Source organism: Pelobates fuscus, chromosome 4, assembly GCF_036172605.1.
Source record: "Pelobates fuscus isolate aPelFus1 chromosome 4, aPelFus1.pri, whole genome shotgun sequence".
NCBI lineage: Eukaryota > Metazoa > Chordata > Amphibia > Anura > Pelobatidae > Pelobates > Pelobates fuscus.
The window spans coordinates 167,139,338-167,151,174 of NC_086320.1; the positions used below are offsets into that span (position 1 = coordinate 167,139,338).

At 37.3% G+C, this 11,837-nt stretch overlaps 1 protein-coding gene across 2 annotated transcripts in view; it reads left to right on the forward strand.

Annotated features, from left to right (window-relative positions):
* The window catches only part of SSR1 (signal sequence receptor subunit 1), a 21,162-nt gene extending 13,998 nt beyond the window's left edge, over positions 1-7,164 (forward strand). The window contains exons 3-9 of one of the 2 annotated variants that reach the window (XM_063451755.1): positions 674-767; positions 2,323-2,585; positions 3,771-3,847; positions 4,010-4,088; positions 5,070-5,163; positions 5,443-5,457; positions 6,238-7,164. In XM_063451755.1, coding sequence (XP_063307825.1) covers positions 674-767; positions 2,323-2,585; positions 3,771-3,847; positions 4,010-4,088; positions 5,070-5,163; positions 5,443-5,457; positions 6,238-6,305 — 690 coding nt within the window. In that variant the 3' untranslated portion in view covers positions 6,306-7,164. The remainder of the gene's footprint in view (positions 1-673; positions 768-2,322; positions 2,586-3,770; positions 3,848-4,009; positions 4,089-5,069; positions 5,164-5,442; positions 5,458-6,237) is intronic. The other variant, XM_063451756.1, reaches the window with a different exon arrangement.
* The last annotated feature ends 4,673 nt before the right edge of the window (positions 7,165-11,837 follow it).

The window sequence follows — 11,837 nt, forward strand, 5'->3', positions numbered from 1 at the left end:
AAATCACTTTGTTTCTGTTTATGCAGCCCTAGCCACAACACCCCTGTCTATGATTGACAGAGCCTGCATGAAAAATAAAACTGGTTTCACTTTCAAACAGATGTAATTTACCTTAAATAATTGTATCTCAATCTCTAAATTGAACTTTAATCACATACAGGAGGCTCTTGCAGGGTCTAGCAAGCTATTAACATAGCAGGCAGAACTTGCAATAAAGAAAGCCTAAATAGGGCTCTTTACAGGAAGTGTTTATGGAAGGCTGTGCAAGTCACATGCAGGGAGGTGTGACTAGGGTTCATAAACAAAGGGATTTAACTCCTAAATGGCAGAGGATTGAGCAGTGAGGCTGCAGGGGCATGTTCTATACACCAAAACTGCTTCATTAAGCTAAAGTTGTTCAGGTGACTATAGTGTCCCTTTAAGGAAGTCTCAGTAGTGCTATTCATTCTTTGGTTGTTTGTATGTTTCCCATTTTTTTTAAAAACTCTAGATTTGTAGAGCATAACATAGTGCTGTAATTTTACAGAATGCTTTAAACTTAAGTTTACAGTGTCAGAGTATTCGTTTTTACATTGTTAGTCTAAAGAAATGTATAGTAAAAGATCTGCAGTACTCCATTGTTTTAAACCGTGATTTATTTTTATTTTTTTTTCTTCTGTCATGTTCATATTAGGCAGAAGAAAAAGAGGATGAAGAAGACTTAAGTTCAGGCGAACCAAAAGCTTCCCCTAATGCCGATACAACTATTCTTTTTGTTAAAGGAGAAGGTGAGCTTTGTTTCCAGTATGGAGAAAAATAAATAAATGTCATTATAAATGTGTCACAATTGTTATTGGCCAAAACTAGAATAATAATGTTGATTTTACTGATCTGGTTTTAGGTTTAAGAAGCCATTTATTTTAGGTCATGCCTTTTTATTGTCTTAAAAAAAAATATAAAAAAATAAAAATCACTCTTTGGTGTTTGGAATTATTAACCTTCCTTTAGTTATGTGACCAGTACTCAATCGATCTTCACTTTGCACAGACTCTTCAAAATATACCAGTTCGACCCACTATTAGAATAAAAAAAACCTCAAACCTTCTGCTTAAATGGGCACCTAGTCACAAATACAACTTTAATGCATTTGATAGATTTTAGCCTCATTAATATTTTTTGCATGCTCAAATCTTTATAGCTTTTGCATAAAAGTCAATATGTTTTGCAGAATGCTACACCATAAACTTGCCTCCTTAGCAAAGTCATTTCATGCCAGGAGGACTTCCTTATCAAAGGTATGCACTCCGTCTCATCCCCAACACTGGATGAGCTGCTTTTAATACACAGCCTGACTGCAGACAGTCAGAGAAACTGCAAACGGGTAGCAATATCCTTACTACATGCCTCCCTGATGGTTCTCCCCTTCTGCTTCTTTTTTGTTCAGCTCATTTAGTACTGTCAGTGGCTAAGCTACATGCATACTTTTTTTTGATAAGTCTTTTTCTGGAGTGAAGGGATGTGGCTAAAGAGGCAGTCTCATGGGGCAACCTTCCCAAAAACATTTATTTTATAAAAAAAACTATGAATATTTGAGCATGCAAAATATAGCATGATAATTAGGCCAATACCTATCAAATGCATTATAATATTGGTGCTCAGAGTGTCCCTTTAACTGTACGCAGGAACCATTCTGTAAAAAACACGGAAGAAAGCTCTGTAATGACTGATGTGCTTGGGAAATCATGTAGTAAACTCTGTGCTCTTCACTGCTTAGCATAATTTACAGAAAGTAACTGGAAGACTTAATGGACCATCCTTATTCGGTATGTTAGATTGCTAAAACTTTTTTTTTGTGTTACAGCATATGTTTGCATGAATTGTAACACAGCCTATCTGCAAAACAGTTCATTAATGAAAGATCAAAACAACTACTTGACATGCCTTGTGCATTATTTCACTTGTGTGTTAGATTTTTTTTTTTTAATCTTTTATCATTATACAATGTGTTTTTACCCAAAGCTGTCCCAAAAGCTACCTTGTAAAGAAATACATTTTAAAAAATTAACCTGTTTTTATTTAATTTAAAATAAAACAAGATATCTATCACAGATACTAAAGCTGATATCCTTTAATCATGGCCATGTTTATGATGTCATAAAATGTATGAAGTCTGTAAGTTTCATATTTCCATTTGTAAATATCGTACATTGCACATTTTGTAATTAAGCTATTTTTGCTACATTCACATTTTTTTTATTTTCCTCCCTTAAAAATAAAACCCTGAAACCATGATTGTTCTTTGCTACCATGTACATCATAATATTTATTTTTATCTCTCGTTAGATTTCCCAGCTAATGACATTGTGAAGTTTCTAGTGGGCTTCACTAACAAGGGTAGTGAAGACTTCATTGTTGAATCTTTGGATGCATCGTTCCGTTATCCTCAAGACTACCAATTCTACATTCAGAATTTCACTGCCCTTCCTTTAAATACAATTGTTCCACCTCAGAAACAGGCCACTTTTGAATATTCGTTTATTCCAGCTGAACCAATGGGAGGGCGTCCCTTTGGGCTGGTCATCAATTTGAACTACAAAGATGCAAATGTAAGACTTGGTTGACAAATGCCTAGGAAGTTCAATGTGCTTTGATAATGCTATATTTATTAATAATGGGGACTATAGATATTTATGTATATCACTGTTATTTCAAATGATGCTCAGTGGTTTATTAGCAATCTGATTTAAAGAGGATGCATTGGAAAGGGAAGCAGTGAGGTAGGTTTTTTTTTTTTTTAAACACAATATAAAACTGTAATTTCTTAGCCCTGTTCTCTGGGTTTGACAAAAGACCAGGACTTTTAGGATTCCCATACTGGTGCATGACTGGCTCCATGTAAATAAATAAAAGGGCATTCCACTGCCTAAATTAAAAACCAGTAGCTTTGCTGCCTGATTCTGTAAGAACCTTCCAGTTTAAAACTTTCAAAAAACGTTGGGACAGGGAGGTAGGGCGGTTTGGTGCTGGAACACAGACTTTGGAATTAAACTGTTGAACAGTTTAACTCTTTAAGGTGAGCCAGTGCCAGGCACCTCCTGGCACAATAACTTTATTTTGTTGACGTTATGGTGCCCAGAGTGTTTCTTTAATTTTTCACTTTTTTCATTAAGGGTATATCTAAATACAGTTTACCTAAACTGCAGTTGTGGTCTGTGCAATCCCTCCCTTTCTAACCAAACTCAGACTTTCTGTGGCTATCAGATTAGACTTCCAAATGCAGCTCAATGAGAAGACTTGGCAAGACAGGAGCTCTAAATCAGTGTGTGCCTCTTGATTTTAGCTTTGCTGAGCTAAATAACCAGGAATTAAAAGGACTTGTTTTCTTCTTGAAAGCCAGAGGGTGCGACAAAGTTTCATTTGTAAATATGCACTTTTCATTGTAAAATAAAGTGGACGCGCTCTACACACACAAAGCATTTCAGCAAGCTTGAGTGCTTTAGGGGTTTGTGGTGTTCTTTTAAGTCATTTGAGCTGCAGCAAACATCATGAATTTCTGGCCTATTGAAAAACACTGCCACAAGCCAGATTTTGTTTTTATGGTTTATTTGTGAGTGTTTTGAGCGTTTATTTTCTGTTTATGTAAATTTTGTGTCTAACTTTGGAGCACAAATAGGTTCAATTAAGTTTTTGGAAAATAATCAGACTGAACTTGAGGATACTTTTCTTAGCTTTGTAAATGTGTTTTAAATAATTAAATGTTAGTGACTAAAACTTCACCTTTACTCTCATAGGGGAATACTTTCCAGGATGCAGTTTTCAACCAGACTGTTACCATTATTGAAAAGGAAGACGGTCTAGATGGGGAAACGTAAGTTCTAAGATCCTTTTGAGTGATTTTTAACCACAAAATGTATCTTTATGCAATTGTCTTATTGAAGGAGATGGAATTCTTACAATCCACAATACAAATCTTGATACTACCTTTTTAGTTGGAGAGTTAATTTCAGTTTTGATTTCCTTTTCCCTATAGGATTTTCATGTACCTTTTCCTTGGTGGGCTTGGTTTGCTGGTAATTGTTGGATTGCACCAGCTGCTGGAGTCCAGAAAGGTATGGAGCCCATTGTGTGATGGGAATTTTTCTACATATCCCATCTCTTAATATTGCTTAATGATTTAAATTCTTTTTTCATCACAATTTAGCTGAAAGCCTACTCCCTTCTCTATTTCCATTTGTAAGGTGCCATTTCCTTGGCTGAGACCCGTCTCTATCATCTCGGCCAATTTAATGCTTTTCATAGGAAAGCATTGGGAGGTCAGTCAGCTTGTGCAGCAGAATGTCACGCTGTGACAAAGTTTTACTCTGCTATATGTCGAAAAAGGACCTTTGGTGGCTGTTGCGGATTTCAGTTTTTTTATTTTGTTTAGGATTAGTATCTAGGATTCCTAGTTCTATTCAGTGTTTCCTTTTGCAATATGCAAAATTCATAACTTACATGGGCAACTTCACTGCATCCCAATAAACGTAAAATGTAATGGAAATTTACGCCATGCTGAACAATGAAGCAGATCGCTCTGCACGGGGTCTTCTGAACTCTATAAATCTCAAACTTGGAGAGTCTTGTGTACTCACAAATGAAATCAATGCATAAGATGCCTTGCTGCATCCAACAGTTAATGTCCAAATCTCTTCACCAGGCATAACTTGTTTCATTTGCATGTAGGGTAGCATTATTGCATCCAGACTTTCTATAAAAGCTGTGGTGAACATGATTATACAGTTAAAAAGTTATTGCACATTTACAGCACAGTTGTACAAATGCAGTGATGGCTAGACTTTTCAAACATAGCTATTGCATTGATTATTTTCACCAGCATGATGTATCAAGTAGTCTTCTGACACTAGAGTAGCTGCAAAGTTATATTTGGCAGGTTCCTGTGATGGCTAGTAGCCTGTGCTGTCCTATGTTTGCTAAACAAACATTTGTTACAGTTTTACCGAGGATGCAAAGGACAATCTTTTTGCTGGTTTGTGTGTTCTCTATCTATACATTTATTTATTTTTTTTAACATTGGGTTTTCTCCTTTACAGAGGAAGAGGCCTGCACAAAAAGTAGAGATGGGTACATCTAATCAAAACGATGTAGATATGAGTTGGATTCCTGCCGAAACGTTGAGCCAAATCAGTAAGTATTCAGAACCTGTTTGAATGGTTTGAATTGCAAATTGATATTTAATGTGGCATTGTCCCAGGCAGACCTTGAGTTTGTTAGCTTGTTTTATTATTCAGTGTTACATTTCTTGTCTTAGTTTCCATGTTTAACTATTGGGAGCAATGTCTTTCCCCCTTGTTTCTTTCAATTTTTATTGGCATATATTTGTTTCTATTAGCAATCTAACTGCTGTCTGCTGTTCTCCTAATCTTTTTTGCTATTTCTTGTTTCCCCTCTTTCTTGCTGTTTCAGTGCAAAGTAGACGAGGTGAGGCACATTCTATTGTCTGTCTGAATGCTATTGTGGTGTTTTTGGTCTTGTGAAGTTAGATATGTTGGCTGCTTACCTTAATGTCATTTAAAACAAATCTGGAAATAAGATGCATAATACATATTTTCAATCCTTTCATCCCATGTAAAATTATAACTCATTACTTTGCCATCTTTTAGTTTATATAAATGCCACACTAATCCCATGATAAATATGATGCCTCAGCTGTAATAACTTTTGAATCCTACATAATCTTTATCCAGTAGGATCAATGTATGGGTTTGGAGTGACAAACCAAAATGGCTCAAAAAATGTTCATATGTGGTTACGGTGAGCAGCCAGTTATTGCTAACTATATTCAAATGTGGCTTTTGGGCAGCTTTTTATTAAAAGCTACCCAGTCACTATATTTCCAGCTGCTGACTGCTCAGTTATATGTAGCCAAAGACAACTCTGACATATTTGAGGGAAAAAATAAAAAAACAACTTGCACACTTACCCAACCTCCTCAATATTTGTCCATTTTGTTTCATGCCCTTTTACAGGTTGATAAAAATCCTCTTTGTTAAAATAAAATTTGGTTAAAGAGACTCTGAAAATGTGCTCTAGGTTTTTGCTGCACCCACTCAAGCCCATTTTTGTAAAGATGACCAATGTTTGTTTGTTTTGCATGATTGTGTTAACTGGACGCTTGCTCATAAAGTGTAGTCTAGTACCTAGTGATATAGTATTGATTCAGTAACACTTTATTTTTTTCTTTATTTCCTCCCTCTTTAGACAAAGCTTCACCAAGAAGGTCTCCACGTAAACGAGCCCAGAAAAGATCAGCAGGCTCTGATGAATAAACAGACTTTGTGCTCTGCAATTTATTCTGTCCACTAATCCCGCCCTCCTGCTGCCCAAGGTGGATACTTCCCAATTCCATACTGGCAATGCTGAAAAGGGTAATAAGTCCCTATAAAACATTAAGACTGCAAAATAAATGTTTCTCATTGGGAAACGTCCTTTTTATATATTTTTTTTTTCCCTTTCAATCTGAGCACCCAGCCTAAAGCATCTAGACTTCATACACAGGTGCTGCTACATCTGGATATCCATAGTAGACATCGGAGTGGAGTCTTTACTTGCCTATCCAGATTGCATCTTGCACTCTGTCACACCGACTGTTTAAATGAGCCACTTACTCAGATTTCGGTTTGGATGTAGAAACACTGAGGGATTGTGTTGGCATGGCTGAAATGCTTGTCACCCCAGGGACTTCTGCTTCTGTCTGAATCCACATGTTCAGTTATTTGAAATTGGTTTGTATTTTTTCCCCTGCTGCTGTGATGTGGAATTATATATATATTTTATTTTTTTGTGTATCCCAATGTGGTTTTTTGTTTTTTTACACCAGGGAAGTACTTATGAAATCTGTACCCTATGCTATATTTGAGGGGTTCATCATAGTAGTTGAATAACATCCAGAGGTAGAGTGTGCTGATTTTATTTTTTTTATTTTTTTTTTTTATTTTTTTTCCCAGAAGCTATTTTGGGGGTGGATGGGTGGGTTTGGTTAGGGATGTGTGGAATATGTGCAAAACGTTTTTAGATGTTTGTGCATTTTGAAGCCTAAAATAAGAAGGATACATGACTGCTTAGGAATGGGAACATTGATACAAAGACCTGGAAACTTTTTGTAAAATGATAAACTGGCTTTAAAAACTGCCTGCAAGTGTACAAAGGATTAAATTCTTAAATAAAAGTGGAAAACATTTTAAGCCATTGTCTGTTATGATTTATTTTATATATTTTTATAATTTTGAAGATGAGCACCTGTAATGCTATGAACGTTTATGGTTCATTCTTGCTTTGTGTAGTAAAATTCAAATTAACGGTTTTAAAGGACGTACGGTAGCCATAACCCATATTAATTCTATAAGAGGTCCATTAGTATTTACAAGTATTTTATGTCTTTCGTTTCATGTTAGTCTATGAAAAGGGGGAAATGGGGAGAAAAAAAAAGTCTGCAATTTAATGTCTGTTTCTTGATTATCCCACCCTCATGGGTAATTGATAATAAACTGTATCCCCAAATTTTAGGCAATTTGCAGTGCCTTGATTTTATCAAATGAAGTGTAAATATAAATCTATGATCTTTGAGGCATCCAGTGTGTAGACAAAATTTATAAGTAGCAACAATAATGCAGCGTTCTGAAATATGGGATCAGGATTCAACAGTCAACCTGGTCTTCAGTACATCTTACCCTCAGATTAAATTTAGAATACTGCATAACAGTTTATACAGTTTTTACTATAAATCTAAAAATTAGTCAGTCATTTATTTTTTTAAATCCCCCTCCCAACTCCACTATATTTGAATGTCCCTCTAGTCACCCCAAATGTCCCTAGGTCCTCCATTTAACTTTTTTATTTGTTTTTTTTTAACCTTTAAATTGTTCAAATAAAGTCCCCAAACCACTAGTCACCCCCTCACATAAAATAAAAACCTGTCTACTAACAATAGTGAGGGGGAGCAATAAACTAAATTCCTTAATAGGAAAAAGAAATAAAATTTTTAGATGCGTGTTTTTTGTTTTTTTTCAGCCCCACTCGGGTTGGCTTAAAGGGAAACTATAGTACCAGGAAAACAAAGTTTGGTTCCTGGAACTATGGCTCCCTACAGTGCACTTTGGGAGCACTTTTAGATTCGAGGGTGGGGTTTGTTTTTTATTTTCGTGGCATCTGTACTGTTTAGTACACATGCCCCTACTCACAGCCCTGTGAGTAGGGGCAGGATGGAGATTTTATTCCTTATTTACAAATACAAAGTAATACTTGATATAGGTAAAGTTGGCTTAAAAAGTTGCAGTAGTTACAGAATATTTCAAAACAGGTCAAAGGCCTTTTCGTGGCCAAGACAAATACAGGAAGTTTCGTAGACCTTTCAGAGATCTAAAGAGAGAACTCTAACAAACAAGATGAGAGAAGGACATAATGACACCAGAAGAGTAGGGGGTTCCCTGAGATTCCTTCTTCAGCAATGGGAAGACCCCACTTAAAATCAATGGATATTGAATACAGTAGCAGAGGGTTACAGAATAAAGTTCTCTGAGAATCAAAGTCTGGAATTTCTGGTATCCACTTACCATTCAAGAGAAAAGTTAGAAGCTCTTCTAACAGAAGCTCTGACCCTTTTTAAAAAAGCTCTTATAGAAAAGGTGCCAAAACAAGAGTTCCAGGGAGTGTACTCTTGCCTTTAGCTAGTTCAGAAGCCAGACAAAACATTCTGGACCGCAAGAGTCAATGCCTGTCTACCATTTGTATGGAGAATATTTTTTATCAGTAACCCACTTTGTGCAACAGGCAGATTACATGGTAAAAATAGATCTAAAAGATGCTTATCTCCATATACTGATGGCTGTGAATTCAAGGAGATATCTCGGATTCGCAGTAAAATCAGGGAAAAAGAAGCGGCTACATTTTCAGGTCAACTGTCATGTACCTAAACCATCAGGGTGGTACAAAGGTATTTTCCCTCCAAATGCTATGTTCACAGATCATGACTTGGTCACAGGAAAATTTGGAGTCAATTTCGGCAATGTACATCAGAGGATCTGAAAACAATCGCTGACGATCTAAGCAGGCAACGCTGGATGTAGTCAAAAGGGTCTCTTCACCCTCTTGTATTTGTGAATCTAGTCAATTGTTTTGGTCTACCAGATATCAATCTGATGGTCACAAGAGAGTCCAGAAATTAGCTTCCATTCTGAGAAAAGATCACCCTTATGTCCTGGACAGTCTTTCAATACCATGGAAGGTTGGGCATGGCAAATATTTTTCCCTCCAGTCATGGATGGGTTTACTGCGAGGCAAACAAGGCATTTGCCTTGGGCGGCACTTTCTGGGGGGGCGGCAAGGGAGCACTAATCCTCCTGTTCAGCTCACTCGTGCACACCGCAGTGATGCTGGTGCCAGAATATGATGTCATTCCGTCCCGGCATCACTACGCGACGCACAAGGGAGCTGTACCGGAGGATCAGTGCTCCCTCGCTGACTGCAGTCGCCGCCTGCCCAGCAGCCCCACTGGACCCCAGGGAAACTGATAATCCACCTCAGCATTCCCAAAGGTAAGGGATTGAATATAAAAATTTGTGTGTGTTAATGTGTGTCTCTGTTAGTGAATGTGTGTCTGACACTGAGTGTATATGTGTATTTAGAAGGTGGAGGGAGGGGCCTGAGTTTTGTCATGCCTAGGGCAGCACAAAACCAGGTTACACCACTGCCTCCAGTGGCATTGGTCTCCCGAATTGTTCAGAAAATAAGGTCAGACAGAGTCAGGATCTTGGCAATTTTCCCTTTTTAGACAAACAGGAGCTGGTTCTCTAATATGGAACAGATGGCAATAGCTCATTGGGAACTTTCTTGTTCGAGCGACATTCTGGAAAACAGATCTTGCAGTAGAGACCATAAGGATGTTCTGATTGATGGCTTAATCTGCTACAAGGATGATCCTTAACCCCTTAAGGACCAAACTTCTGGAATAAAAGGGAATCATGACATGTCACACACGTCATGTGTTCTTAAGGGGTTAAAGAACAAGGTGTTTCAGACAGCATTATTGATATTCTCCTGTCCTCCACTCGCAGATCTACTAACAAGATTTACCTGAGGATCTGGCATAAATTCCTGCAATGGTGTTCATCAATATTCCATCAATTCCATGCCTCCTTTCTTTTTTACAAGAAGATTTCTCTGCAGGTCTTAGTGTTTCTACACTCGAAGTGCAAGTTTCATCCCTCAGCTGATTCTAGATTTAGATTTTTAAGCTTTTTTTCTGAAACATCCTCTAAGGCTCTTCTTTTCCCACATGGTATTTGTCGGTAGTTCTCAAGGCAATGTGCGGTCCTCCTTTTGAACGATTAGATGTTATCCATTAAAAATTTAAGCTCTCAAAACCACATTTTTGATGGATATTACCTCGGCTAGGAGAGTTGGAGAATTCCAAGCACGGTCATCTTCCTCAGAATATATAGTTTTTCACCAGGATAAAGTGGTATTGCATCCAAAGCCCTCTTTTCTACTTAAAGTTCTATCCAAACAAAACAATCAACCTATCATTCTTCGTCTTTCTGCCAAGTTCAATCATCTGACGTTGAGAAGAATTTGCATTGCCTGGATGTTAAAAGGGTTTTAGAAGTTTCTCCTCCGATCAGCTCCTCATGGAAAATCTGTAAAGCTGCTACGTGGTCTTCCTTTCATACTTTTATAAAACATTACAGGCTGGATATATTCTCTTCCTCTGAAGCTGCTTTTGGGCAAAAAGTGCTTCAAGTGGTAGCCTAATTATTTCCCACCAATTTGTTTTGATAAGGGATTTTGCTATATCCCACTTGTAACAGTACTGCCACTTACGACAGGAAAAACAGTAATTTTACTTACCGTAAATTCTATTTTCCTTAGTATAGTGGCAGTACTGCATGTTTCCCTCCCATTGGATATTAAACTTTTTTTGTAGTTGTATTTTCTCCGTATGGTTATTTAGATAACTGGGTGTGGTATGGAGGTATGGCCTTTTATAGGCAAGGAGGAGGGAATTATTTTATTTGCAGAGCTTCTTGTCCATTTAAGGAGGTGACTACTCACTTGTAGCAGTAGTACCACTATACTAAGGGAAATAGAATTAACGGTAAGTAAAATTACTGTTTTTTGCTGAAAAGAGACTTGCGTCCATCAAGTTCAGCCTTCCTCGCATTTGTTTTTTGCTGTTGATCCAAAAGAGGGCAAAAAAACCCAGTTTGAAGCACTTCCAATTTTGCAACAAGCTAGGAAAAAAATTCCTTCTTGAATCCAGAATGGCAGTCAGATTTATCCTTGGATCAAGCAGTTATTACCCTACATTGAAAGATTATATCCTTGAATATTCTGTTTTTGCAAGTATGCATCTAGTAGCTGTTTGAACATCTGTATGGACTCTGATAAAACCACTTCTTCAGGCTGAGAATTCCACATCCTTATTGTTCTTACAGTAAAAAACCTTTCCTTTGCCTCAGACGAAATCTACTTGAAGGTAAATGGCCATATCCTCTTAGATCAGGGATAGGCAACCTTCGGCTCCGCAGATGTTTTGGACTACACCTCCCATGATGCTTTGCCAGCATTATGTGTGTAAGAGCATTATGGGGGATGTAGTCCACAACATCTGTAGAGCCAAAGGTTGCCTATCCCTGTCTTAGATGAATGAGAGTTGGCAACTTTAATGAGGGGGGAGAGGAAACCATTTGTGTTGGTTGTTGCTCTCAATAGGCTAAAACTGCACCTACAAATTGTTCATTTTTTATCAGTGTTTTTTCACAGGCTAACATTTGCATTAAAATTACTCTAGCAAGCTAAAGAAA